This window comes from Syngnathoides biaculeatus, chromosome 9 (assembly GCF_019802595.1).
Source record: "Syngnathoides biaculeatus isolate LvHL_M chromosome 9, ASM1980259v1, whole genome shotgun sequence".
Lineage (NCBI taxonomy): Eukaryota > Metazoa > Chordata > Actinopteri > Syngnathiformes > Syngnathidae > Syngnathoides > Syngnathoides biaculeatus.
The window spans coordinates 17,933,069-17,959,131 of NC_084648.1; the positions used below are offsets into that span (position 1 = coordinate 17,933,069).

Genomic DNA, 26,063 nt, shown 5'->3' on the forward strand with positions numbered 1-26,063 from the left:
CCTGCAACTGGCTGGCAACCAGTTCAGGGTGTACCCAGCCTCCTACCCAATGACACCTGGGATAGGCTCCAGCACTTCCGTGACCATCGTCAGGATAAGCGGCGAAGAAAATGGATGGACGGATGGCGCTAATATTAGTCAGTTTTCACAGAGGATAAAAATGGCCATTTTTATACTGTCTACATGTGTTGTTGCACCATTTGTGTTTAATCTAGAAGTTCACATTATCAAATTAATTGATAATGATTTTTAAATATAAATTCATTGTTTATCCCAGACCCGCCTGTGTGGACTTTGCGTGTTCTCCCCATGCCTGCATGGGATTTGTCCGGGTACTCCGGTTTCCTAACCCTCTAAATTGCCCATAGGTGTGATTGGGAGTGGCGCTGTTTATTTCGATGTGCCCTGCGATTGGCTGGCAACCAGTTGAGGTGTACCCCACCTCCTGCCCGATGACAGCTGGGATAGGCTCCAGCAATCCCGCGACCCTCGTGAGGATAAGCGGCTCAGAAAATGGATGGATGGCGCTCATATTAGTCAGTTTTCACAGAGAATAAAAATGGCTATTTTTATACTGTCTACATGTGTTGTTGCCCCGTGTGTGTTTAATCTGGAGGTTCACCGACAAACCATTGTGACCCTCGTGAGGATAAGCGGCTAAAAAATGGATGGATAGCTGTATTAGTAGAAGTCTTCTTCGTTTGTGTATGCATGACATTATTTTACAGTGCTGCCTTCCGGTGGTCAAGGCGGGTCCGCAAGAACGAGCAGCACGAACAAATGTTATTGCTAGCATGGACACATTCTATTTAAATATGTTGTTCCTCCATCTGAGCCGCTTATCCTCATAAAGGTAGTTTTTTTTAAAAAAAAATTAAGTTCACTCTTCAGTGAGCTGTTTTTCTTCATTTAAAAATAATTTTAAAAAAGGGCAGTTTCATGAAATTTTAGTGGAGGAAAAAAAATGTGGATACGGAACGTGTTGAGCTCGTAACTCGAGGCACGGCAACTCCCGGTGGGGTGTCGCTGGCCGGTGTACCTAATGAAGTGAGCGCAGCGTGCGTTTCTTTTCCTTCACCGGGGTGGGTTGCGGGGGGGCGGGCATCGAAAGGAGCGACGGTTTCGACGGGAGCAGCAGCAGCGGTGAAAAATAAACGAACCGCACGATTTCCCGGTACCGCCTGGGTGTCCCTTCAGCGGCGGGCGATGTTTGCGGAAAGGCTGGAGGAGGAAGAGGAGGAGGAGGAGGAAGAGGAAGAGTAGACTGTCTGGCAGACAGGTGCACCACCACCTCCTCCTCCTCCTCCTCCTCCTCCTCCTCTTCCTCTTCCTCTTCCCGGAGCAGTGCAGCGAGCGTCGGTCCTGTCAGGTGCAGGCGCAGCAACCATGGATTCCCGCAAGGAGAAATCGCGATTCAAGCCCACGAAAGCCAAAACGACGAAGCGGAAAGAGAAGCCCCACCGGGGCGCCGCGTTCACCCGGAGGAAGTCCCTCCGTTCTCTCGCTCATTTCATGGGCAGGGTGCTGAAAACTTTGAGCACTTTGGCGCACTTCGGCGAGGGGCGGCCGCCGGAGCCCGGCGAGGAGGAGGAGGACGACGACGACGGCGGCTTTCGAGACGAAGCCCCGGCGGGTGTCGCCAAGGACGGCGCCGCGAAGACCACCTCCGCCGTGTCGGTCAGGGAGCGCTTGTCGTGGTGCTACGGCGACAAGACGCCCGGGGCTCTGGGGCTCAAGAACCACGGCAACACCTGCTTCATGAACGCCGTGGTGCAGTGCCTGAGCAACACCGACCTGCTGGCCGAGTACCTCGGGCTGGAGCGCTACAAGCCGGACGTGCTGGCCCGCAGGGTGAACGGGGAGGCCGCCAGGGGGGAGGTGACCGAGCAGCTGGCGTCGCTGGTTCGAGCCCTGTGGACGCTGGAGTACACGCCGCAGCTCTCGGTCGACTTTAAGGTGACCCTCTCTTTTATTTTTTGCACACGTTTCCACTTTTGCCGCGACACCATCCGTCGCATAAAAATTGCTTTTTTTTTTATGATTATGTTTTCCATTTGTCCACTATCTTCAGTCACGAGTCTCCGCAGGTGTGCCGGTTTAGAAAGGGGCGTGGTCAAAGCAGGAAGTTGTCATACCTGCAGGACTATTGTACTGTATTGCTCATAATTGTCGACCCCCTCTTTTTTTAAAATAATTTTTACATAATTGCTCATAGGACCTGCAAAAAAAAATCTGTGGAAATACATAGAATTCAAGAGAATTTCTATCGAACAATACAATATCTATGGAAATTCTACAGGACTTGGGTCCTAAAGTTTCATAGTTCTTCAGAATTTTTTTTGAAATATTCTATATCATTTTTTTAGGAGGGGGGAGGGCAACACGGTGCCCCAGCTGGCGTGTTGCTGGTGTTGGCCTCACAGTTCTGAGGACCCGGGTTCGATCCCACCTGTGTGGAGTTTGCACGTTCTCCCCGTGCCTGCGGGGGGGGGGGGGGTTTCTCCGGGTGGCCACTCCGCTTTCCTCCCACATCCCAAAAACGTGCAACATGAATTGGACACTCTAAATTGCCCCTAGGTGTGATTGTGAATGCGGCTGTTGGTCTCCATGTGCCCTGTGATCGGCTAGGGAACCAGTTCAGCGTGTACCCCGACTCCTGCCCGTTGACAGCTGGGATAGGCTCCAGCACTCCCCGCAACCCTAATGAGGATAAGCGGCAAAGAAAATGGATGGATGCTCATAGGGACAGTTGAAACTTTACGGATGCCACACATGGGCGTCAACATGTTTTGAGGATTGAGGGGGCTGAGTCCCCGCTAGTGTCGCACCCAAAAACTATTTTGCCAGAGCCCCCTCAGGGCAGCCCGCCGGAAACCCGGAGCTAAATTTCACATCCATCAGACTGCAATGTGTGTGTGAAGGTTATTAGTGGTTAAATGTCAATAGAACTCGGAGTCAGTTGTCAGGGCAGTCGGCGATAGGAGCGAAGCGGGGCCGGCGGTCGTGAACGAAACCCCCCCCCCCCCCTTCTCCATCGTGTGTCATTAACTCCCTATTAAGTGATTAACCGGTCGTTTCATATGCACATGTGCAAATAAAAACCAGTCAAATGGAAACAGCGGGCCTCAAGGCAGCTGAGCAACTGTGTCACGCGCTGACATCAAGTCAGGGCATCAGTGAGTGTCAATTATATTTGATCTTGGTGTGGGGGGGGGCGTGTTTTTGTTGACTCAACTACAGATGGGCGGGAGAGGCCTGAGCACACTTTTGGAATAGTCTTAAATGAAGTGTCGTCGACAGAGAGTTTTGCACCCAGCGGCTAATTGGGGCCCGGCGTCTGTTCAAGGGACGGAGGGTCACTTGGCTGATGAAAGAGCGAGGATGACCATTAGGGACTCGAAAGGGGTCCCCGCGGGTTACTTCCACCGGAGGAGCAGTTTTAATCTTAAAGGGAAATGTTTCATATCAACTCTCTTGTTAGCCATAAGACTAAAAAAGTGTTTACCTAAACAAAAAGAGCGAATTGATTGTTACGTGAGGCTATAGTGTCTTTGAAGGCACTGCAGGGAGGCATTCTTCTTCTTTTCCTTTTGGCTTGTCCCGTTAGGGGTCACCACCGCATGTCATCTTTCTCCATCTCCATCTTCTTCAGCTCGAACACCCAACTGTCCTCACGTCCTCCCTCACCACATCCATCAACCTTTCCTTTGGTCTTCCTCTCTCTCGCTCTTTTGCCCGACAGCTCCATCCTCAGACTCTCTCACCTCTGGACGTGTCCAAACCGTAGAAGTCTGCTCTCTCTAACCTCGTCTCCAAAGCATCCAACTTTGGCTGTCCCTCTAATGAGCTCGTTTGTAGTTCTATCCAACGTGTTCACTCCGAGCGAGAACCTCAACACCTTCATTTCTGCCACCTCCAGTTCTGCTTCCTGTCGTCTCTTCAGTGCCACCGTCTCTAATCCGTCCACCACTGTTTTATAAACTTTGCCCCTCATCCTAGCGGAGACTCTTCTGCCACATGGAACACCAGACACCTTCCGCCAACTGTTCCACCCCGCTTGGACCCGTGTCTTCACTTCCTTACCACAATCTCCGTTGCTCTGTATCGTTGACCCCAAATATTTGAAGTCATCCACCCTCGCCATCTCTTCTCCCCGGAGCTTCACTCTTCCTCCTCCGCTCTTCACATTCACGCACATTTTTCTGTTTGACTTCGGCTAATCTTCATTCCTCTCCTTTCCAGTGCGTGCCTCCATCTTTCTAATTGTTCCTCCGCCTGCTCCCTCCTTTCACTGCAGATCACAATATCATTTTGCGAACCTCACGGTCCAAGCGGATTCCAGTCTAACCTCATCTGTCCACCAAACATCGTCATCGGCAGCTGTAGCACATCCACGCAAGCTATTCCTGCTAACATTCACACCTGTCGACAATTTAGAATCTCCACTGGACCTAACACACAAGCACAAATTCCACACAGGAGGAGTTGGGCCAAGATTCGAACCCCAACCCTCAGAACTGTTAGACAGACGTGCAAACTAGTACTGGCGCTCGGAGGCTAAGTTTGTTTCAGATGTAATTGTCACCTTCCTCTGTCCCATTTCCTTGTTGAAAAGTAGAGCACACAGGTCGTGTTACAACGGCGGGGCTCGGTCACGTGTTGTGGTTTACACAATATTTCACGACTGAACTCATTTGCATTGCCTCGACTGATCAACACACCGGTTGCGTCTTTCGGGCCCGACTCCACCGGCACGCTGAGGCGGTTCGGCCGCATTCCTCGGCAGTCGTGCGGAGGGTGAGGACAGTCGCGCTTCTGAACTCCTACGCGGCGCACAACACAAATCCGCCTTTTCAAACTTGAGGACATTTAAGAAGCGGCCAACAAAGCTGGTCTTGTTTGGGCTGTGAAAGTGGGCCTCACCCTGGTTTTGTTGGATGACAGTTTGGTCGCAAAACTGCCGGGAGTCACAACACAATCGCAAGATTGGGAAGAGGAATATGTCACTATTCCAAAGTAAAATATTAATTGCTGCACAATTCCTCCTGATTAATTCCACGGCAATCTAACAGAAATCTAAAGTCTGTTTTGTTAGTCGCGCAAAACACGCCTGCTGTCAGCTAATCTTGCGAGAGATCAGTTCAAAACATCACGCTTAACTGTTCGGCACGCGTTTGGATCTTTTGTCGGCTTTTTCAGGACACTGAAACCGATCCAACCGTTTTCAAATCCGAACAAATTAGAGGGCGATATTGTGTCGGGCTTTGCAGGTTCTGCAGTTATGTTGAGGGTCGATCCTCGGCGCAGTGAGCGTGCCCGTGTCTTTGTTTCAAAGCTCGCCACCTCGGCGCAACCTCAATTAAATCATTGTGACAAAATGGTGGTTACCGTGAGTCAGTTCTATTACCTCCTCCTCGTAATGCCTGAACGGGGGCACCCACTTGATCCTTTCATTACCGCGGGCTACAATAAAGAACGATCAAGGATGCGGAAGATTTCCCAGATGGAAATCGCCGCCTCATTCGAAGGAGAGAACGAGATGATTTCATTTGAACTCGGCAGCGCTCGGCGCATGAGTCACGTCTCGTCCCGCGCCGAGACGGATATTTTGGCCGGATCACAGGCGCTGCGCCCGCCGGGCCTCTCCCCCCCTCGGCATCGCTGAAGAAAAACGTGTCCTTCATTTCCCCTTTCTCGCCCGGCCTCGCCCCATTTCACGGACACAGTGATTTGTGTGTGTCTGCTCGCACACTGAAACAAGCTGGGGGCGGGGGGGGGGGGTTACTGTAGCAAGTGCATCCAGCCTGGAGGAGGAAGAGGCGGCCCCATGCTGAGATGTCTCCAGTGGTGTGTACTAAGAGCGAGAGGAGGGGGGCTGGGGGATGGGGATGGGGAGGGCATCGCTTGTAAATAAAACCACAGTCCTCCCTGTCCTGTCTCCATGGTAAGGAAAGGACAGGCATCCGTGAAAACTGCCTGTTAGCGCAACATTCCTCCCTAATTCCTCAAGTGGAAAAGTTATGTTCCCAAAACCCCCTCTTGATTCGGAGGCAACATTGCTCGGGAAGTCCTGAGCCTCTTGACGAGATCCTGTTGATATCCAGTCATGCTTCAAAGCTCACAAACACCCGCAGTTGATTTCTTGTCACCCTAAAAGCCGATGAAATGGTGCAGTTTAACCAAGTTGGTTGTCGAGAGAAAGTGCTAGGTCTGTGTTATTACATGTTATTACAGTTTGCAAACAACAATGGAACTCCCGAAATCCAGCTAGGCGTCGCTAAATGTTTACGCACTGAGGGAGGTTAGCAAAGCCTCTACAACAAGCAACTCTGTGCCTCACGAGAACAGCCTGTGGCCGCTAATAGTTCCGATGCTGCAAAATGAACTTTTTATTTCCTAATTTCTCGACAATTTTTGAACCAAAGTGGAAAAATGTCATCAAAAAGGCTGCCTAACTTGAAGCTCTCAGCCAAAAAGTTTCACATTTGAATGCGGAGGCCAACTGAAACAAACGAACCTGATCGTAGCTTTTGTTGAGAGAAATGTCAACGTTCTCAGGGTGAGCGAAGCCGCTGTATTGTATTTTGAAATAGTCAAATCGCTAAATGGTCGGAAGGATACAGTGAGCAGGGCTGTGCAAAAATTATAAAGCCGATTTACGCAAAACTTTGTAGACTGGGACACAGGCCGAGGAAAGGACCAATAAATTCTGGTGAGTATCTGGATGTGTCATAATTTAGCCCCCAACAAATTCCAATGCATTTTTTTTCTTTTGTGTAACTGTTCAGCCTCGAGTCGCATTGTAGTTTTAAATCAGCATCATGATCGTCATTAAAAGATTGCTAAAACATCAAGCTAGTCTGGAATTTTGTGGGTATACTTTGGGATTTCTTAGTGAGTGACGCTCCAGGGAGAAGCGATAGCGAGGGTGGACGACTTCAAATACTTGGCGTCAACGATACAGAGCAATGGTGAGCGTGGTAAGGAAGTGAAGAAACGGGTCCAAGCGGGGTTGGAACAGTTGGCGGAAGGTGTCTGGGGTTCTATGTGACAGAAGAGTCTCCGCTAGGATGAGGCCGGCCATGATGTGCAGATTAGAGAGGGTGGCACTGAAGAAACAACAGGAAGCAGAACTGGAGGTAGCGGAAATGAAGATGTTGAGGTTCTCGCTCGGAGTGAGCAGGTTGGATAGGATTAGAAACGAGCTCATTAGAGAGACAGCCAAGGTTGGATGTTTTGGGGACAAGGTTAGAGAGAGCAGACTTTGATGGTTTGGGCATGTCCAGAGGCGAGAGGGTGAGGAAAGTGGTAGGAGAAGGGTAAGGATGGAGCGACCAGGGAAGAGAGCGAGAGGAAGACCAAAGAAAAGGTTGATGGATGTTGTGAGGGAGGACATGAGGGCAGGAGATGGGCTGAGATGGAAAAAGATGACACGCTGTGGCGACCCCTATCGGGACAAGCCGAAAGGAAAAGAAGAAGGCGGAAGGTGTCTGCTGTTCTATGTGACAGAAGAGTCTACACTAGGTTGAAGGGCAAAGCTTATAAAACAGTGGTGAGGACAGCCATGATGTACGGATTGGAGACGGTGGCACTGAAGAAACAACAGGAAGCAGAACTGGAGGTGGCAGAAATGAAGATGTTGAGGTTTTCGCAGGTTGGATAGGGTTAGAAATGAGCTCATTAGAGGGACGGCCAAAGTTGGATGTTTTGGAGACGAGGTTCGAGAGAGCAGACTTCGATGGTTTGGACACGTCCAGAGGCGAGAGAGTCTGAGGAAAGTGGTCGGAGAATGGTCAGGATGGAGCTACCAGGGAAGAGAGCGAGAGAGAGGAAGACCAGGTTGAGGTTGATGGATGTTGTGAGGGAGGACATGAAGACTGTGGGTGTTAGAGAGGAGGATTCACTTGTAATTTAGTAAAATCCATGACTTACTATGCATCATAATCACAATGTTCATATAATCATGCTCCTCTGGGTAGAAATACTCGCAAATGAGATGCATTACAGTCTACCCAGAGATCCAGAATGTTCAACTTTGGCAATGGTCAATCCGCCGCACGTTTGATGCCGATTGAAATCTGGAGGGATGACGTGTCCTTTGATTGGCTAAGTGTTGGCGTACATTAATAGGACTTGAAAACACAGCTCGCGGCTTAACAACCGGCGGTCCCAAAGCCTTTTTAACAAACACAGGCACTTCTTGTGAGAGTTTCCGCAGGATTCATCTTTTTCATGCTCGGAGGGCCGCGGCTACGTCGAGGAGCTCAGGCGGTGGAGATGACGAGAGGTGTTTGAAGTGGGGGGGGGGGTGTGTGACAGTGACACGGGGGCAACACTGATGGATTGTTTGTCTCATTCTGGCTTCCCGCTCCTTTGAGAACCTCTCACGACTGAGGATGTTTACAATGTTTGCACACACTCATCTTCGTGGTGGATGTGCGCCACCTGGCCTGTGTAGCGTGATTGTTTTTGTTTTTTTTAATGGAACAGATGGTGCCGTGTGAATTTTTAGCCACACAATTACTCCATTTTTTTTATGCGTGCACAACAATTAGTATAATCCATGTTGCATCAGACAAATGCTGAGGGTATACTCAATGCGATGAGATGCAATACAAGCGATGTATCCTGAATAATAAGTTGCACGTGCAAATGAAAATATGCAGATCGTTGACCCCTGTTATAATTGCATTGAAATTGTTTTTTTTTTTTTGAACGACGCGATCGCAACCAGCAGCGCTCAGCTAAAGTTTGCCAGCTGAGCTGTCTGAAAACTGCTCGGGGAAGCATTATTTTGCTTGCTTGCATTGAACACGGAGTACAGAACAGTTCTGAAATGGCTCTTCCATTCCAATAAAAAAAAAAAAAAAAAAAAAATCAGATATGAAAAAATTCAGTGATTCTAAAATGTCAAATTCTAATATCTCTAATCCAGTCGTACTAATTTGTCGTACTAAAATCCAGCTCAAATTGGCTGAGCAGGTTTCAGTTTTCTTTCCTTTTTATCAAACCACACAATCAATGACATACTATGGATCATTCTTCCATAAAATTTTACGCTTGCTTTAAAATTGCCACGTCGCGGCGTTCTAAAGAAAAAGTATGGGATGTGCACGGGTGTCGTTCGCTCTCATGTTCTCCATTATTGGCGTATGTCGAGCCGCGTGACGCAAAAAAGAAAGCGAGCTGAATACCGATGGAGGGCTCGTAAAAAGCGAGGCGCTCTTCGAAGCCAAGCGTGATTGGACCCGGGCTGTCTCGGAGCCTGGCAAGGCTAAGATCAGTCAGCCATTTGCTGTTTTCATAATGAAATGGAAGCATCATAAGTGATAATTGTGTAGAAGAATCTCACCATGAGAGGCAAACGCTCTTTTCACAAATCCTGCATCAATTGCCACATCACAGATGTAACAATAGCGCCGGCATTTGTTTGTTTGGGTCTTGCACACTGAATCCAGTAAGAAGGGAATCTGTTTGTTTTTGTTGATGTCTTGCAAGTATTTGACTGGTCAAATCAAGTGCTGGAGCTGACATCACGCGTGATTATCTGATTGCGTTTTGCTGTATTGCACACACAGTAATAGCAATATACTGTATGGTTTTGTGTAAAAATGAGAAAACCCGTTTAGTTGCGTTTGTACTGTAAATTGTCCCCACAATAGAATTCACACTGCTTTTATCGGCCTGATTGGATCGGCTGCTAATTGCAATTTTTTTGCTGATCAGACGATCGGTTTTGATGTCATAATTCGCCGATCCGATCAATGGCTCAGAGAAAAACGGACAGTTGATCCGCATCGTCGCTGCTTCTTCTTCTTCTTCTTTTCCTTTTGTTTTGACCCGATAGGGGTCGCCACAGCTTGTCATCTTTTTCCATCTCACCCCATCTCGTGTCCTCATGTCCCCCCTCACAACATCCATCAACCATTTTTTTTGGTCTTCCTCTCTCTCGCTCTCTTCCCTGGTAGCTCCATCCTTACCATTCTCCGACCACTTTCCTCACTCTCTCGCCTCTGGACATGTCCAAACCATCAAAGTCTGCTCTCTCTAACCTTGTCCCCAAAACATCCAACCTTGGCTGTCCCTCTAATGAGCTCATTTCTAACCCTATCCAACCTGAGAACCTCAACATCTTTATTTCTGCCACCTCCATTTCTGCTTCCTGTTGTTTCTTCAGTGCCACCGTCTCTAATCCGCACACCTTCCGCCAACTGTTCCACCCCGGTTGGACCCGTTTCTTCACTTCCTTACCGCACTCTCCATTGCTCTGTATTGTTGACCCCATGTATTTGAAGTCGTCCACCCTGTATCTGAATTACTACTACTACTTTATTTCTATAGAGTACAAGATGAGGCCATACGTAATGTGTGGATCAGACTACAAGACAACTTTGCTCTTTCACGATTTGCACTATGCCAGGCCACTGGAATAAAATCTTGTATTTCGGTACCTACCACCGCATCCCGATTTGCGGCCATGGCTCTTTACCCTGTCAACTCAAATGCGACTAAATGCGTGCATTGCGTCAACTGTATTATAAGAAGAAAGTGCGGGGGGGAAAAACCGTGTCGGTGTTCACCGCTGCTCAGGGAGGGAGAGGACGTTCATGAAAAGCTTGTTTGAGGTATGTTCACGTGCTTTTAGTACGATACGGCTTGCAAGCCATCAACAAAACGTTACGTAGCCTAGCAAGCTAGTGCTACCGCTCATGGTTTGTAAACATGCTGCCAATGTGCCGAACAGATGACCTGACCAGAGCAGCGAGTGCCAAACATTTTGGAACCAAGGCACACACGAGTACTTAAGTGAAAAGTATCACAGCACACCAACAAAACAACAAGTAGTTACAAAAAGTATTTTAAGTATTTACTGCCATCTAATAGGAGACCATTCATTTGTTCTGTCTGTCGCTACGCATCACTGGCATAAATAGATGAAAACAGGATACTTTATTTATTTTTAAATAGATATTTCTTTAACAATTACATACAGTGAATGAACAGGTCATTTATTTTGACTCATTGCTTCATCTTGTGATCGGATCGGTTAGTTTTTTTAAGCTCTCTTGATTGGAGAGCGGCGATTGACCCCAAACACCCCGATGGCGTGAAGCCGACCCAAAAACGTCCGACCCAACACGACACACTTTTAAATATGCCTTCATTGTTCTGCATTATGCATGATAAAGATGGCAATATGAACTACAAATGAACCATGGACCAAATTACAAGTGAAGAAAATGATGAGGGGACTAAACAGAAGTCCCCCACACTACTACAGAGACACACATGCACGCCCACACTGATAATCACCGTCCTGGTCTAGTGTGTTCCCCTTGGGTTTGTATTAATTTGACGAAAGACCATTCCATCTTCCATCTGTTTTGCCCGTTTTCAATGCGGCGTATAAAACTCACGTGGTGCGCTATCACAGGCACAGCAGATGGTCTCACTTAGCCCGGCAGCAGCTGCGACGCAACACAAGCACCCGCACACTCAAAACACATGAACACCCGTTTCGTCTTGTGCTCCGAGTTTGTCCAACCGGCAACCAAACAAACTGTGAAGCGAAGCTCTCCGTTTACGTCGCCAAAACAGTCTTTAAATGCAACGCAGTGGTGACTTTGTAACTGTTGGATAGCTGTGTTGTGATAAAAGTAGCTACACATTGCTATTAATGGAAATTGACGGGGGACGAAACCGATGGACGGAATGTTCCGCTCTTAAGACGGCAACGGAGTTAGCTGTGTCACAGAATTGTCAGGGGATCGCGGCGCACCGGCACACTTTTGTTTGACGTGTCATCCCCCTGGTTATTTAACGAGAACGTCGCCGGCAATCGCAGGTCGTGGTGGTGTTAGCGTCTATCAAACAAGACATGACCCTGTAGTCGGTTCAGATCAAGCCCCCAATGTTGACTCCTCAACCTGGCAGGCATAATACAAAGTTGGCTCAATCTTTCCAAGATGGGAATGACAATTTCATGGCGGAAACGACCACATTGGGATCCCACCAGGAATCCTCTAAGTTCATGTATGTTGTGGTGATCTCGAAATACGAGAGTCTCCAATTTTTTGGGACATAGGTAATAGTTTTCAAAGTTTGTCTGATTTGGGTGAAACCGATAGCCGTGATACCAAGATATCATAATGTACTTTAAATAAGATGTAAAGGTGAAAATAAACGCCTTGTAGATTTGACACACTGGAGAGAACTGCCATAAACAACCCTGCCAGATTTGATAAACTCATAAAATTGTGAAGTATATAAATGAAGCTTCAAAATGATTGAAACGCAGTCTGTTGTTTCCACTCGCAAAGTCTGTGAACGCGTCTGGAGAATATGTGTATCCTATTTAAATAACGACAGAGAGCTATTCTGTAAATTGTGGGGATTAAGGAAAGATGCATTTGATCGGGAGGTTAGCATTAGTAGCTAGCTAGCTGCAGGCTGTAGTGGTCCAAAAGAGCCAAGTAATTATTAGTAAGTTACTTGCAATAACGGCTGAAGCGAACGAAGGTGTTCAACCTCGTACAATATATTGGGGTAGAGCGGACTCGTGCCAGAGCTTAAGTGCATCACTGGGTACTGTTCTAACCACACCCCGAAAGTAGCAGGAAAACATAACATTTGGATAGTTTAGTTGTTTTTTTCTTTGTTGTTATTGGCAATAGTATGATTACTGTTTTTTTTTTAAATCTATTATTATTCATACCTTCCTACCTATCAAGCGGGGTGGAACAGTTGGCAGAAGGTGTCTGGTGTTCTATGTGACAGAAGAGTCTCCGCTAGGATGAAGGGCAAAGTTTATAAAGCAGTGGTGAGGCCGGCCATGATGTGTACAGATTAGACATGTTGCCACTGAAGAAACAACAGGAAACCAAACTGGAGGTAGCAAAAATGAAGATCCGGAAGGTGTCTGGTGTTCTATATGACAGAATACTCTCCACTAGGATGAAGGGCAAAGTTTGGAGGCAAGGTTGGATGTTCTGGAGACAAGGTTAGAGAGAGCAGACTTCTATGGTTTGGAAATGTTCAGAGGCGAGAGAGTCTGAGGATGGAGCTGCCAGGCAAAATAGCGAGAGAGAGGAAGACCAAAGAGAAGGTTCTTGGATGTGGTGAGGGAGGACAGGACAGGAGGACTGTGGGTGTTAGAGCGGAAGATGCACGAGATAGGCTGAGATGGAAAAAGTTGACGCGCTGTGGCGACAAGCCGAAAGGAAAAGAAGAAGATGATTCCTACCTTTGTTGAGTCATATCGTTATTCTTTCAAACGTGGATTATCACCTAAGCTACCCAGGCTATATCGCCACAATTGAGCACACTGTACTACATACTTTGCACCTTTTCAGCCAAGTTTTTGAAACAAATTGATTTTTCTCGGTATTTAAATAAAATCTGTCTATCTCTTCTTCCCCACATCCCTCCATCCACCCAGTCAGGGTTTCTTCCTGGTTGTGAATCTTATTTGCAGGCCGTCGGGTAGCGCGTGGGGGTTTCTCCCTCCACGTGTTTATATTTAGATCCCACGAGACAGCCCGATTCCGTCACAGTCGGATGCGTGACGCATCTGTGCCCCTCTCGTCAATTCTCATCGTTACCTGAAGTTACCGCCACCAAGGAAGCTGTGTTTTCGTTGCAGTTTGGTGACGACTGGTGCAGAAAAGAACATATTTAAGTATTTGCAGAGCTCTGTGTTTTGTTTCATTGTCAGTTTTTGGTCTGGCGACGGTCTTGAGAAGAGTCCACAGATAGATTCGGACGTAGGGGCAGAAGAAATTTGGCATTTATTCTGAGTTCTTGACTCTGTATCTTTGCCTCAGTCTATGACTTGATTTATTATCGATCCCTCAAAGTCTCAGTGTTTTCTTGACCAGTACTACAAACCTACAGTACCTCTTCGATGTCTAGTCCTCAACCAGTTCCTCCAAAGTGAATGTAGGTCTTGTTCCCCGATCAAACAACAAATGACCAACATTGATTTGGCTGATTATGGTGTCCTTGTTTTCCAGAGCATTGTGGCCAAATACGGCTCCCAGTTTCGGGGCAACTCGCAGCACGATGCTCTGGAGTTCCTCCTCTGGCTTCTGGACAGAGTTCACGAAGATGCCAAAAACCCAAACAACAATAACAGTAGCAGCAGCAGTAGCAACAACACCAAAGCCAACGTCAAGGTGAGCACAATTACACTCGGTTCTCCCGGCTACGAAGTCTATTAAGAAATGCTTTTATGAATAAAGAACTTGCTTAAATAGTTCCTTTCGATGGTGAAGGTGTTTGTGTAATTTCCATCTCGTAACCTTGAACTTTGAGAGGAGCTCAATTTAATGCAGCGAATGACTCGGGTAGACGCATCGTGACTTTGTTTGAGACTTTTTATCACGACACGAGCCGACTGAGAATAATATTTCTCTAAGGGCACCACACTGTCGATTGGAGAACAGGTCAATGTCATTTTTCTGAGGGTTTTCTTAGCGGGGGGTTCTAAAACGAAAAGGCCATATCGGACAGGCACGGAATTTCCATGAAAACAGAATATTGTATTCATATTCATCGGATCCCTCCTCCCTCGCTTGCGGTTTTTGATGCCAAACAAGCATCTTAAGGCCGTGGCTGTCATTAGGCTGCCAGCGCTACAATAAAGCCGGCTTTCCTCTGCTGATTTTTCCAGGCAGAGGACGAGCTTTTCATAGTGAGGATCATCTCTTTTTTTTTTTTTTTGTCTTTCCCACATTGTTGATTTGCTTTATAAACACATCTCATTGTATCACACAATAGCGTCGTTGTCCGTATTCCGCTTGATAATCCGACAAATGTCGGGACTCCGGTTTTGGACCCTCATGCTGGTTCCGTGCTATGTATGGGTAAACATGAGTGATCGGCCTGTAACCTTTACGTATTGAACACTACGGCCGGACCTTTTGGGTAAATGTCCTGTTTGTGTTTTCAAATCCACTCAGCCGAGAAACAAACCATTTCATTTTAGTGCACATCTAGATAAATGTGCGTCTCGCCAAATTGACATAAAAATACACTAATCTCAATTGTGATTGTTTTGCCTTGGAAGCAGTTTGCTCACTACTGAGTCCTATATTTTGGATATTGTCATAGGTAGATAGTATTATTTTGATTCATTTTTCATTTACTGTATGTCTTCATGCCCAGTTTTGTGGTAGTTTTCCACATTTCATGGATTAATGGAGGACCAAGCGTGCCCAAATTAAATATACATAATTAGATGGCTGTCATGAAGTATTTATTTCAGTCGTATTTTTTCTGTTGGGGGTGGCATGGCTCAGATGGTAGAGTTGTCATCTTCCAACTCAAAGGTTGTGAGTTTGAGCCTTGGCCCCTGTTGACCATGTCCAAGTGTCCTTGAGCAAGATTCCGAACCCCCAGTTGTTCCTGAAGGTGCACTATTAGGAGGGGAATGAAGAGATAGTGGTAAAGCGCTTTGAGTACCTCAAAGATAGCAAAGTGCTATACAGTGCAAGCTAATCTCCATTATTTCAGAATTTATTATTTCAATATTAGATTTATTTTATTTTTTGGGTGTCAGAGAATGACTTACAATTATTTTATGACGCACAGGGGACAGAAGTAAGAAAATTAGATCGAAACAGTGTTAAAGCGCTTTGAGTACCTCAAAGCTAGCAGAGTGCTATACAAGCTAAACTCCATTTTCAGAATTTATTTATTTCAATATTAGATTTATTTTTTGAGTGTCAGAGAATGACATACAATTATTTTGCGATGCACAGGGGACAGAAGTAAGAAAATTAGATCGAAACAGTGTTAAAGCGCTTTGAGTACCTCAAAGCTAGCAGAGTGCTATACAAGCTAAAGTCCATTTTCAGAATTTATTTATTTCAATATTGGATTTATTTTATTTTTTGAGTGTCAGAGAATGACACAATTATTTTATGATCCACAAGGGACAGTAGTAAGAAAATTAGATCCAAAAAGTGTTAAAGCGCTTTGAGTACCTCAAAGATAGCAGAGTGCTATACAAGCTAAAGTGCATTATTTCAGAATTTATTTATTTCAATATTAGATTTATCTTTTGGGTGTCAGAGAATGACACAATTATTTTGTGATGCACAGGGGACAGAAATAATCAAATTAAATCTAAATAGTGTCGAGGCAGGGAAGTGTTTCTCCACGTTTCACTGGAGGTAATAGGTGTGAGAGTGTGGGGGGGGGGGTGGGGGGCGCGTCTGAGAGATTTCATAATGAATACCACCTGCGTTTGCCTGGAAATGTTTTTGTTTGGTACTGATATTTCTGCTGACTTGATGGGCTTTTTTTTTTTTTTTTTAAACATCATATAGTCCAATACTGCGAGCCCATCCACATAAAATGTACATTTGAAAATATGATTTATTGGAGGTGTCAGAGTGTGCCATTTATTTTCTGACATTTCAGCCAATCGTGGTCTACGAAACAGCCAATCTGTCGGCCAGTCGAGTGTTTCTAGCCGGACTGGGTGAAAGTAAAACCGAAACTTAAGACCTCATTGATGATGATGCAATCGATGTAACGATGGTTTGATGAAGATACAAGTTGGATGCTACAACATGACCCAGAGGTCTGCTTTTTGACGTCTGTCTGGTTCCTGTCCCTGCGGACGCTGGGAATTCTGCCGTCTATGAATCGTGGAGACAACGGAAATCCGAACATTTCCTGAACCGCTATCTGTTGATTACAAAGTCTTGCATCACCTGGGCTGATCTTCAAAGCCTGACCTTGTTACGGTTTATGATAGGTGGGACCCCAAAGCCAGAACAGACCGTACGACTTATTCAACAGCCTGTATTTAAAAGAAATAAATGAAGTAACAAAAGTGTAAAATACAAAAAAGGGGGCAAAACTGAGAAACAAAAAGTGCTACCAAATGGGTAGGGGAAAAAAAACAAGTCAAAACTATGGCGCAAGGAACGAAGCAAAGAACTCGAAGAATGTGGCTTACGGTGATAGGACGATGGTGCAAGAAGAGTGACCAGAAAAATGTCAAAACAAATGGAAAAGGTACTATAACAAAGTGCAAATCCTACAGTGAGATGGAAAAAAAAAAAAATTCTGGAGCGAGACGGGATGCAAACGCTAAACAAATAACCTAAAGGAATTGATCTGGCACCTTTCTGGTGTGCGTGCCGCGGTTAAGACTGGGAGCTGATTGCCAATCGCTCCTGGGTGCCCGCCTCCCAGACTGGGAGCCAATTACCAATCGCTCCCAGGTTTGTGCCTCCTTGCTCACCGCACCCCCTGAGAGAAACTCGGGGGGGAAAAAAAAAAAAAAGACCCGTCGGCGCCAACATCTTAAATATTAAACGTGCTCCATGTTTACGATCAAAACTCATGTGTGGGCTAAGATGACTGCCCTCGAGTCATGAATCCCTGAACTGTGACGGGAAACTTTGTGTAGCCAATCAAAAAAACAAAAAAAAAAGAGCCCCGGGCTGAAGAAACACAGAATAAACCTTCAGTAAAAATGTGAAATCTCTTACTCATTTTTCCCCTTTTTTAAATCTAACCCCAAATAAAAAGTTTTTGCTACACAAGTGCTTCAATTTTCGTTTGCTTTAGCAAGCATGATTTATTTGCGTCACGCCACCTACGTGCAGGACTTGCTGGACATGTAAATACAGGTACAACAATGAAAAATGAGGGCTTGTTTTCTGCTCTGCTAGTTTGGGCATTAGAACGTAGAATTTCCAAATCATTTACCGTAATTTTCGGACTATAAGCCGCGACTTTTTTCACACGCTTTCAACCCTGCGGTTTATTCCGTGATGCGGGTAATTTGTGCATTTTTTTTTTCTAACGGCCGCCAGGGGGCACTCGAGCGGAAAAGGTAAAGAGTGAGACCGGTGAAATATACGTGCCGAGGAAGTGATTTTGTATGTTTGTTTTTTTTACCTGACCTGTTAGCGCCGTGCTACCATTAGCATCACGTTAGCGTGTTACTGTCGCGTCTCAGTCATTTAGGTATGGTTTTTTTTTTTCCAACTGGTGCTGTGCTACTATGTTGCTACTGTGTAGCTGCCACGGCTTTTTTTTTTTTTTTTTTACCGGTATGTTTTTGTTGTTTTTTTCGTGCTACTGGGTTGTTGCTATATTAAGCTAATATAAGGCATCAAAAAATTTGAAAACTCTTTCTGTGTACTGACTTTCTGTAAATATTTCCTGTTTCAATGTGGGCACTTGCGGCTTTTACACAGGTGCGGCTTATGTATGGACCAAATGGTATTTCCTTTACAAATGCACTGGGTGGGCGGCACGGTGACTCAGATGGTAAAGCATTGGCCTCACAGTTCTGAGGTCCCGAGTTCAATCCCAGACCCGTCTGTGTGGAGTTTGCATGTTCTCCCCGCGCCTGAGTGGGTTTCCTCCGGGCACTCCGGTTTCCTCCCACATTCCAAAAACATGCAACATTAATTGGACACTCTAAATTGCCCCAAGGTGTGATCGTGAGTGCGACTGTTTGTCTCTATGTGCCCTGCGATTGGCTGGCAACCAGTTCAGGGTGTACCCCGCCTCCTGCCCGTCGACAGCTGGGATGGGCTCCGGCACTCCCCGTGACCCTCGTGAGGATAAGCGGTGAAGAAAATGGATGGAAATGGACGTACTAAGTGAGGGTTATAATCAGGTGCGCTCTGCAGGCCGGAAATTACGGTAGGTGGTTTTCCTAATGCAGGAAAGGCTTTGGAGTTTTGTTTTGTTTTGTTTTTTGTCTTTTTAACCAAAAAACTGAAGTCAGTGGAAACTCTTGGCGCCTTCTCCTGTAAAATGCAAATCGTTTCACTTGGATTGGAACACATTCAATCAATTTTGTTCTTCAAGTATTTCTTTCGGGACGAGAGGGAATGATTGTGTTTAAATTTCCCCAGTTGATTAGAAGGCATTAAATTGTGCTGGTGTGCAAGAGCAGGTACAGAAGTGTTCATCTGCATTTTATCGACGGGTGACCAGTCTGGGCAGGCGACCTTTCTGGCAAAGAACGCATGCTTAGATTTCCAGCCCCACCTCCCCCGAGCCCGATGAGCCATTTAGCAAAAAGATGGATGGGGATGGATATAATGATTTATCTGAAACCCCGCCGGGGTCGACTCAGAGATTGGTGGTGTTGATCCCTATCTATAATGTTCTAATATTGTCACGGCTCTCTGTTGACATTTTAATTCACTCGCGCTATCGTCATCCGTCACCGACGCACTATCAAACATGATGTAGCGAAAGGAGGATTTATTACTTCAAGCTTGTCTGAGATTGATCTGCGGGTTTTGATTTTGCGTGAATCGGCACGCATTGCACCTGGTACAGGAGCCGTGTCACAGGTTTTCACAGCTCGGTATTATGTAACAATCACAAAAGCAGCTCGGTAATGTTCGCGTGCCTTCCAGCGGAACCTTGCTAAACCCGTTTGGGGTGTAGCATTCTTTCGTGAGCGCCAGTCAGACAGCAAGACAGTCACAGATTTATGGACCCTCGGTTGTGTCTATCACTCAAAATTAGAAAAGCTCGGCGCAATAATTATCGAGTGATGTGTGAAACCATAAACAAGTACCGCAGTTTCTCTTTTTTATTTGATACAATTTCCAGCAGTGTGCTTATTTCCTAATTACATGCGGGCTATTAATGGCGTGTGATTGACCGGCGATCAATCCGAGGTGAACTCCCCCCTCTCATCTGAAGTCAGCTGGGATGGGGTCCCGCTTCCTCACGACCCTGTCAACAAACGAGCGAGCGCCGCGCGCCGCAATATAATATGTTTGTAATTGAGACGTCGCAGCTACGTGGGGGAAGCGCCACGTGCAGTACGCACACGTCAAATGGAGAATAACAAATGCGCAAAATGAAATTGGATTTGCTCCGTGTCACCCTCATGTCAGTCACTCGACAGCGGCACCACTTATTTCTCGACATTTGCATAATTAAGAGGCCAAAAGTCAGCGTGCGACAGCTCAGGCGACCTCTGAGAAAGACGAGCTTTCAAATTGTTCATGGATTGTAGCGTCATCTTTGATTGCTCAAGCTAGGAAGGTCGGTTTGATTGCCGTTAGTTCAGCGCCGCTGTTTTCAAAAGTTTTCTACTGAAGGTTACTTACGGAAACAGTCAAGAATGTCGGTTGGATACTTTAGTTTATGACAAAATCCTCCAAACGCTTCTGGAAACTGATTGTTGTGATCTGATGAAACCAAGGTAGACCTTTTTAGCCATACTCGCAAATGAAATATTTGGTGTAAACACGAGACTGCCCGTCAACAAATGATCATGAACCCTGGTTTGTAGCATAGTTGTGGCAACATGTTTCGGACTGCAGTTGGTCAGCTGGAACTGGAGCTTTGGACAAACTGGAGGGAATTATGAACTGTTCGAAATAGCTGTCGGTGTTAGCATTTAATCCTTGGATTTCTGCCGGAAAGCAAAAAAATAAAAAAGTCATGATCTGAAATTGTAATGGGATTAACCACACGTTTTGCTGCGATACACAGGTTGTATGTCACAGTTATGGAAAACGATTATTTTATTTATCGTAGTCTTGAATAATTTACCTTCTTCTGGCATTTGAACCCAGGTCTGTAGACTTTTTATATCGTTTTTTTTTTTTGTTTTTTTTTTTTACTGGATCTTTATACATAGTGGCCAACATTTCAACCTTATCCTCCTTTATGTTTTTATGCATGCGAGTTTGAATTTTATCAGACAATTTTCTTGAGCGCTTTTCCTCATTAGGCTTGCAGATAATTTGGAGTTCGTTGTTTGCACTGAGGCTACCAGATAAAAAAAAAAATCATTGCACGTTTCTTGTTGTTGTTGTTCATTTGCCCTGTTCGATGGTTAAGTGCAACATAAATGAAGAACCGTTTGTTTGTTTTTTTTATGTTGGAACGGTCTTATATTCGTTCAGTGAAGTTTCCAAACTGCGACTTTGGTTCTTTGTATTCTTATGGTTTTTTGTCGAAAACTTGAGACAGGCAGAAAAAAAGATTAAAGGAGAGTGACAGGAAAAACTAAGGGGAGCAACAGTGAATAGATAACTAAGTAATATAGGAAGTGGCGATTTAAAAAAAAAAAAAAATAAATAAAAAAAAACAGGACGTTGGCTGTAATAAAGGAGATTGCGTTGCGTATATTTTATAATGTGCATTAGTGTCGCCTTCTGACTGGAGTGGAACAGTAATTTTGCCAGGCACAGCAAGATGTTTTATTCAAACAAAGGTAGGTAAGACATAGTGCACCAAGGATTTTTATGGCCTCGGCACAAGTAGGCACACTTTTGAGTGTCACTCCAGTTTAAGAAATCTAATCCGGAGCTTCAGAAAGCCTTGAAATGTATCTTTTAAACGGGTGTAAGAAACCTTGGCAGAAATATGGCCACATTTTTGCGAGAACGCAGCTGGAAATGTTAGCTTTTTGCTTGACAGCGGCATAGATCTCCACACAGCGTCCGCAAAGTGTGCGCAGAGATTTACGTTCAGCCTCGGGTCCTCCGCGAGGTCTATTTCGAGTGAGCGCATTTAAGAACTGCTCCATCTCATCCCGCCGACAGTTCAGCGGTTTGCCAGTGCAACGCCACACCAGCGTCCAGCAGCCATTATGTATGCATTATTCCGTTTCAAATGTCGATAGTGTGTTGGGCCTTTTTTTTTTTTTTTTTGCCGCAGGGGGGGTTAAGTGTGACGGCATGGAGCGACCGCAGCCAACTGCGAAGACTTTGAAATCGGGTCAGTGAAAAAGACGCGAGAGAGAGAGAGGCCTCTTATCGACATGGACAGAAATAGTGAGTTTGATAGCTCTCCACGAGATTCTGGCCCGTGTTCTCCAGGGGAGGGAACAGGAGGGAAAGGCGAGAGGGGGCAAATGTCGACGAACGAGACAATCCAGCTGACAAGCAGCAGTGTTGCACACTGGTGGGTGCTGAAGCTCGTAAAATATAAACGCATCAATGAGCTACAGTACATCGTCCGACACTGGCTACAAAGTACTTTAAACAAAAAGATGATTGATGGCCGATTGCTTCAACGACAACGCATAAATCATGTGAATTTGTCGGAGTCATCGTTTGTTGAATATACAATGTGTAACCGCTAATCAACTTCAAGCAAAGGAACCAGAGCGAATATGTTTGGTTAATTGTATCTTAAATTAATACACTGTCCTTTCATTCTGGGTGTGACAAACTTTGGACAAAACTGTACACGATGCTGACCACTAGCATTAGCTGTAACATGAAAAGTGGCCTGGTTAGTCCACCGATACAGAATTCTAGAGAACCGCTGTTTAGTAAAGACCTGGACTCTCTATCTTTGAAAAACCAAAGACCAAGTGCGAAACCTTGATGTTCTGATTGATTCCGACCTGTCTTTAAACAGTCATATCAAATCAATCACAAAAACTGCCTGCTACCATCTGAAGAACATATCTCGAGTGAAGTCTTCTATGCGTCAAGCAGATCAGGAAAAGCTCATCCATTCTTTTATCTCAAATAGACTTGACTATTGTAATGGTCTTCTGACTGGACTCCCAAAAAAGACTATTAAACAGCGTTTTGACCAAAACAAAGCGGTCAGAGCATGCAACTCCAATCCTAAAGCCCTTGCACTGGCTAGATTTTAAAGTTCTGCTACTGGTCTATGAATCACTAAATGGTTTAGGTCCTGAATACGTGAAAGAAATGCTTACGGAATACAAACCCAGTAGAGCTCTGAGATCGACTGACTCGGGTCAAATAGTGGAGCGCAGAGTCCAAAGCAAACATGGCGAAGCAGCATTTAGCTATTATGCTGCGCACAAATGCAAAAAGTTGCCAAGAGAGGTGAGGTCAGCCCCAAGTGTGAATGTTTTTTCAATCCAGGTTGAAAACTCTTTCATATTTTGTGTCATTTTTAATGTTGTTCCCGTTTTAAATGTTTTATCTCTTTGTTTTCCAATGCCTTTAATCACGTAAAGCGCATTGAGTTACCTTGTGTATGAAATGCGCTATTTAGAGCACTAAAATTGGTGATATAGGGTGACCGTGGTCATGCCACGGGGTGCGTTTCTCCTTATTAAAATTAAGTGTTGCATTACAATCATTTTGGTGCTATTGTATTGTGTTGCTTTAAAATACGGTCTATGGCTCAAGCAAGCAAATGCACCAACATTTTAAATGAAAGAAGTATAACCCCGCCTCACACTTGGTTAGTAATTTGACTTTAACGGCAAGTGTCGTTTCTGAGATGCCACAAATTCCTGCAGATGGAGATGGAGAGTGGGAATACTTGAAAGTGACAACCAAGACTTTCTTTTTTTAATAGCTCTCCCTCAAACCCACCTCCAAAACAGTCTCTTGCTGTTGTGGTCGTGGAACATTTCAACCTGGTGTTCATATTTACAACACAAGTGACAGAATGTCTGGAAGAAACTTCCAACTCAAACTTTAACTTTTGTTAATTTATCAGCATACATTTTTGCCGTCTTGGCTTCATCTATGATTCACTTATTCTATTGAAGTCTCTCTTTTTTTTCTAAGCTACTTGACTGGCGTAATGTCTCGACTTCTTAACCAGCGAGGGCTGAACGACTGAGCGCTTCTCTTCGCACCGTCACTTCTTTGCGGCTGTCTGGCATGGAACCGAGTGCGGGTTTTTCGTTGTCGTTGCGTGTGATTTGATTGCAAGCGAGGGATTGATTTGTAACGAAAAGTTGCCATTGCTGAAGTGTTGTTGGGTCCAAAAAGAATTATTTGGATTACATTCATCTCCATTTATAGTTATTAGGACCATCAGAAACAAACCTATCTGCTGATGTTTGATCGATCTAAGCACCCGGAAGTAAAATTGAATCAAACAATCCACGTCGATGTCAATGGACTTGTTTGGTTGGTTGAGGTGACGGATATGAAAAAACAAATGAGAAAATGTTTTAAATCTCTTTTTGCTAAACTTGAAGGAAAATTCCGGTGGTTTGGAGTAACAATGTATCCAATAGGTCATGTAATTTGTACTCTATCTCGATAATGTGACGTTAAATCCTCTCTCATTTAATTGTGTTTTGAGAAGACTATTATCGACAATTATGAATTTTCAGATGGGCCGCCATTTTCGCGTGTCACATGACCTGCGTGCGCGGATGTGACGTGTTACGCTCTGTTCCAAACGCTCAATTACCACGGGACACCGTTATTCACACCGCTGATTTCTCGAATTTATCCTCATCTGATGAAGAAATACCAGTATCGGTTTATCGGGAAGATGGAGAAATACTTCCATACAGATTTGCTCGCCGAGGAGCTTGCTCGTCAGACTCTGCGTCATTCCGCCCAAAGAAAGATCCAAATATTCAACATTATTTCCAGCCACAGGTTCAAATCTGTATGGAAGTATTCCTCCGTCTTCCCGATCAACCGATACCGCGATTTCTTCATCAGATGAGGATAAATCCGAGAAATCTGTGCTGGTAGTGTAGCAAAAAAAATTTCAAAGTCAAGAAGACTTCAAGTGTGATCTGGACAAAGTAGCAAATCCCTGCAAATATTAATAACGACAAACAAAACTGGTATTTGTAACCCAACTGGAGGATTTTGAGGCTGCGGAAGTCCGACCCACCCGCTGTCGATGAAATGCCAACGCGGCAGGGAGGTATGAAAAATTAAACGTTTGTTCTGATGGGGGGGGGGAGAAGGATCACTTTGAGTAGCAAGAGTCCCAAAGTACTTACAGTGGATACCTGTACAAGGCGTAACGTACTGAGGAACACAACAAGGATAAACTGTACTTTTCAAGCATCATCATTAAATAGTGTATGAATGCCATTTTTTCAGACAGCTGGCTGTGTGAAGTTACTGTCCTTTTTTTTTTTTTTTTTTTTTTACTCTTTCCCACTGCAGAAGTCAACCTAATTACATTCGAGCCAATTAAAACCAATGACTGATTGCATCTTTCTTTGAAGTGAACATACATCTAATGGGAAACAATTGTGTAGCATTTAAGGCACAAATAAGCTTCATTAAGCATCACTGACGGCTATAATGGCCAATGGTCTGCGTCATTTAATTGCGGTCTCCTTAGGTTTCTGTTCAATTAACAATATAATCTCTCTGGCAGGATTTGTTGTTCCGCCGCTGAAGTCATTTTTCAAAGTTAATTAAGTTAGACAAATTTCTCTCCCCGGGAAGTGATTAATTAAAGAGAACACTTAATTGGCAACATGCTGTTGGTACAATAACCTCTGAACGGTGTCGCATTCGCGGCAATCAAAAACGAGCGTGAATTTATTTGGAGAAACTGAGTTTTTAAGAAGCCTCTTGTCAGGCTAGTGGATATTGGATGAGGCCCTTTAAATGCTTCTTAAAGTTCTTGGCTCATCTGCGTTGTCCGAAGATTCCAAAGCTTGGACAGTTCGGTAAGTCAAAACACAATCATTGGATTTATCTCTATGATTAATCAACGCTTATTATTGAAGAGTAATCAAAATCTAAATGATCAGTTTGAAAAACCTAGTACACTGACATGACACAAAAGAGCCAGTATTTTGGTAGAAGGGTGCCGAGGATGGAGCTGCCATGCAAAAGAGGGAGAGAGCGGAAGACCAAAGAAAAGGTTGACGGATGTTGTGAGGGATGACATGAGGACAGTTGGGGTTAGAGAGGAAGTTGCAGGAGATAGACTAAGATGGAAAAAGATGACACGCTGCGGCGACCCCTAACGGGACAAGCCGAAAGAAAAAGAAGACGCCGTTGGTTACAGTACCTTAGGTTAGGCCATGTCCCGAAATGTTGGCACCACTTTGCTCAACCAAGTCTCTCACTCGTCTCAAGGGTGATTTGTACAGGGTTCAATTGTCCGAAGGGTCATTATGCCCAGAATTTTTTTATTTTTGGACCCTTTAGTAGTCAAACAACACGGACACCCGTAGTGATGCCCCACTTCGTAATAACCTCCAAGAAACCCCCAAACATATTGGGGACACCTAGATGACTGAAAACGGAAGATACGCTACATACTAGAAAACTGGGACGTTGCAAGTTGAAACGTTGGGGCAGTTGGATCTCAGCGAGATCATCAGGCACGACATACAT

At 45.0% G+C, this 26,063-nt stretch overlaps 1 protein-coding gene across 1 annotated transcript in view; it reads left to right on the plus strand.

Moving 5' to 3' along the window:
• The first annotated feature begins 1,254 nt into the window (after positions 1 to 1,254).
• Positions 1,255 to 26,063, plus strand: part of usp43a (ubiquitin specific peptidase 43a) — a 90,419-nt gene continuing 65,610 nt past the window's right edge. The window contains exons 1-2 of the mRNA XM_061829273.1: positions 1,255 to 1,956; positions 14,013 to 14,174. Coding sequence (XP_061685257.1) covers positions 1,387 to 1,956; positions 14,013 to 14,174 — 732 coding nt within the window. The 5' untranslated portion in view covers positions 1,255 to 1,386. The remainder of the gene's footprint in view (positions 1,957 to 14,012; positions 14,175 to 26,063) is intronic.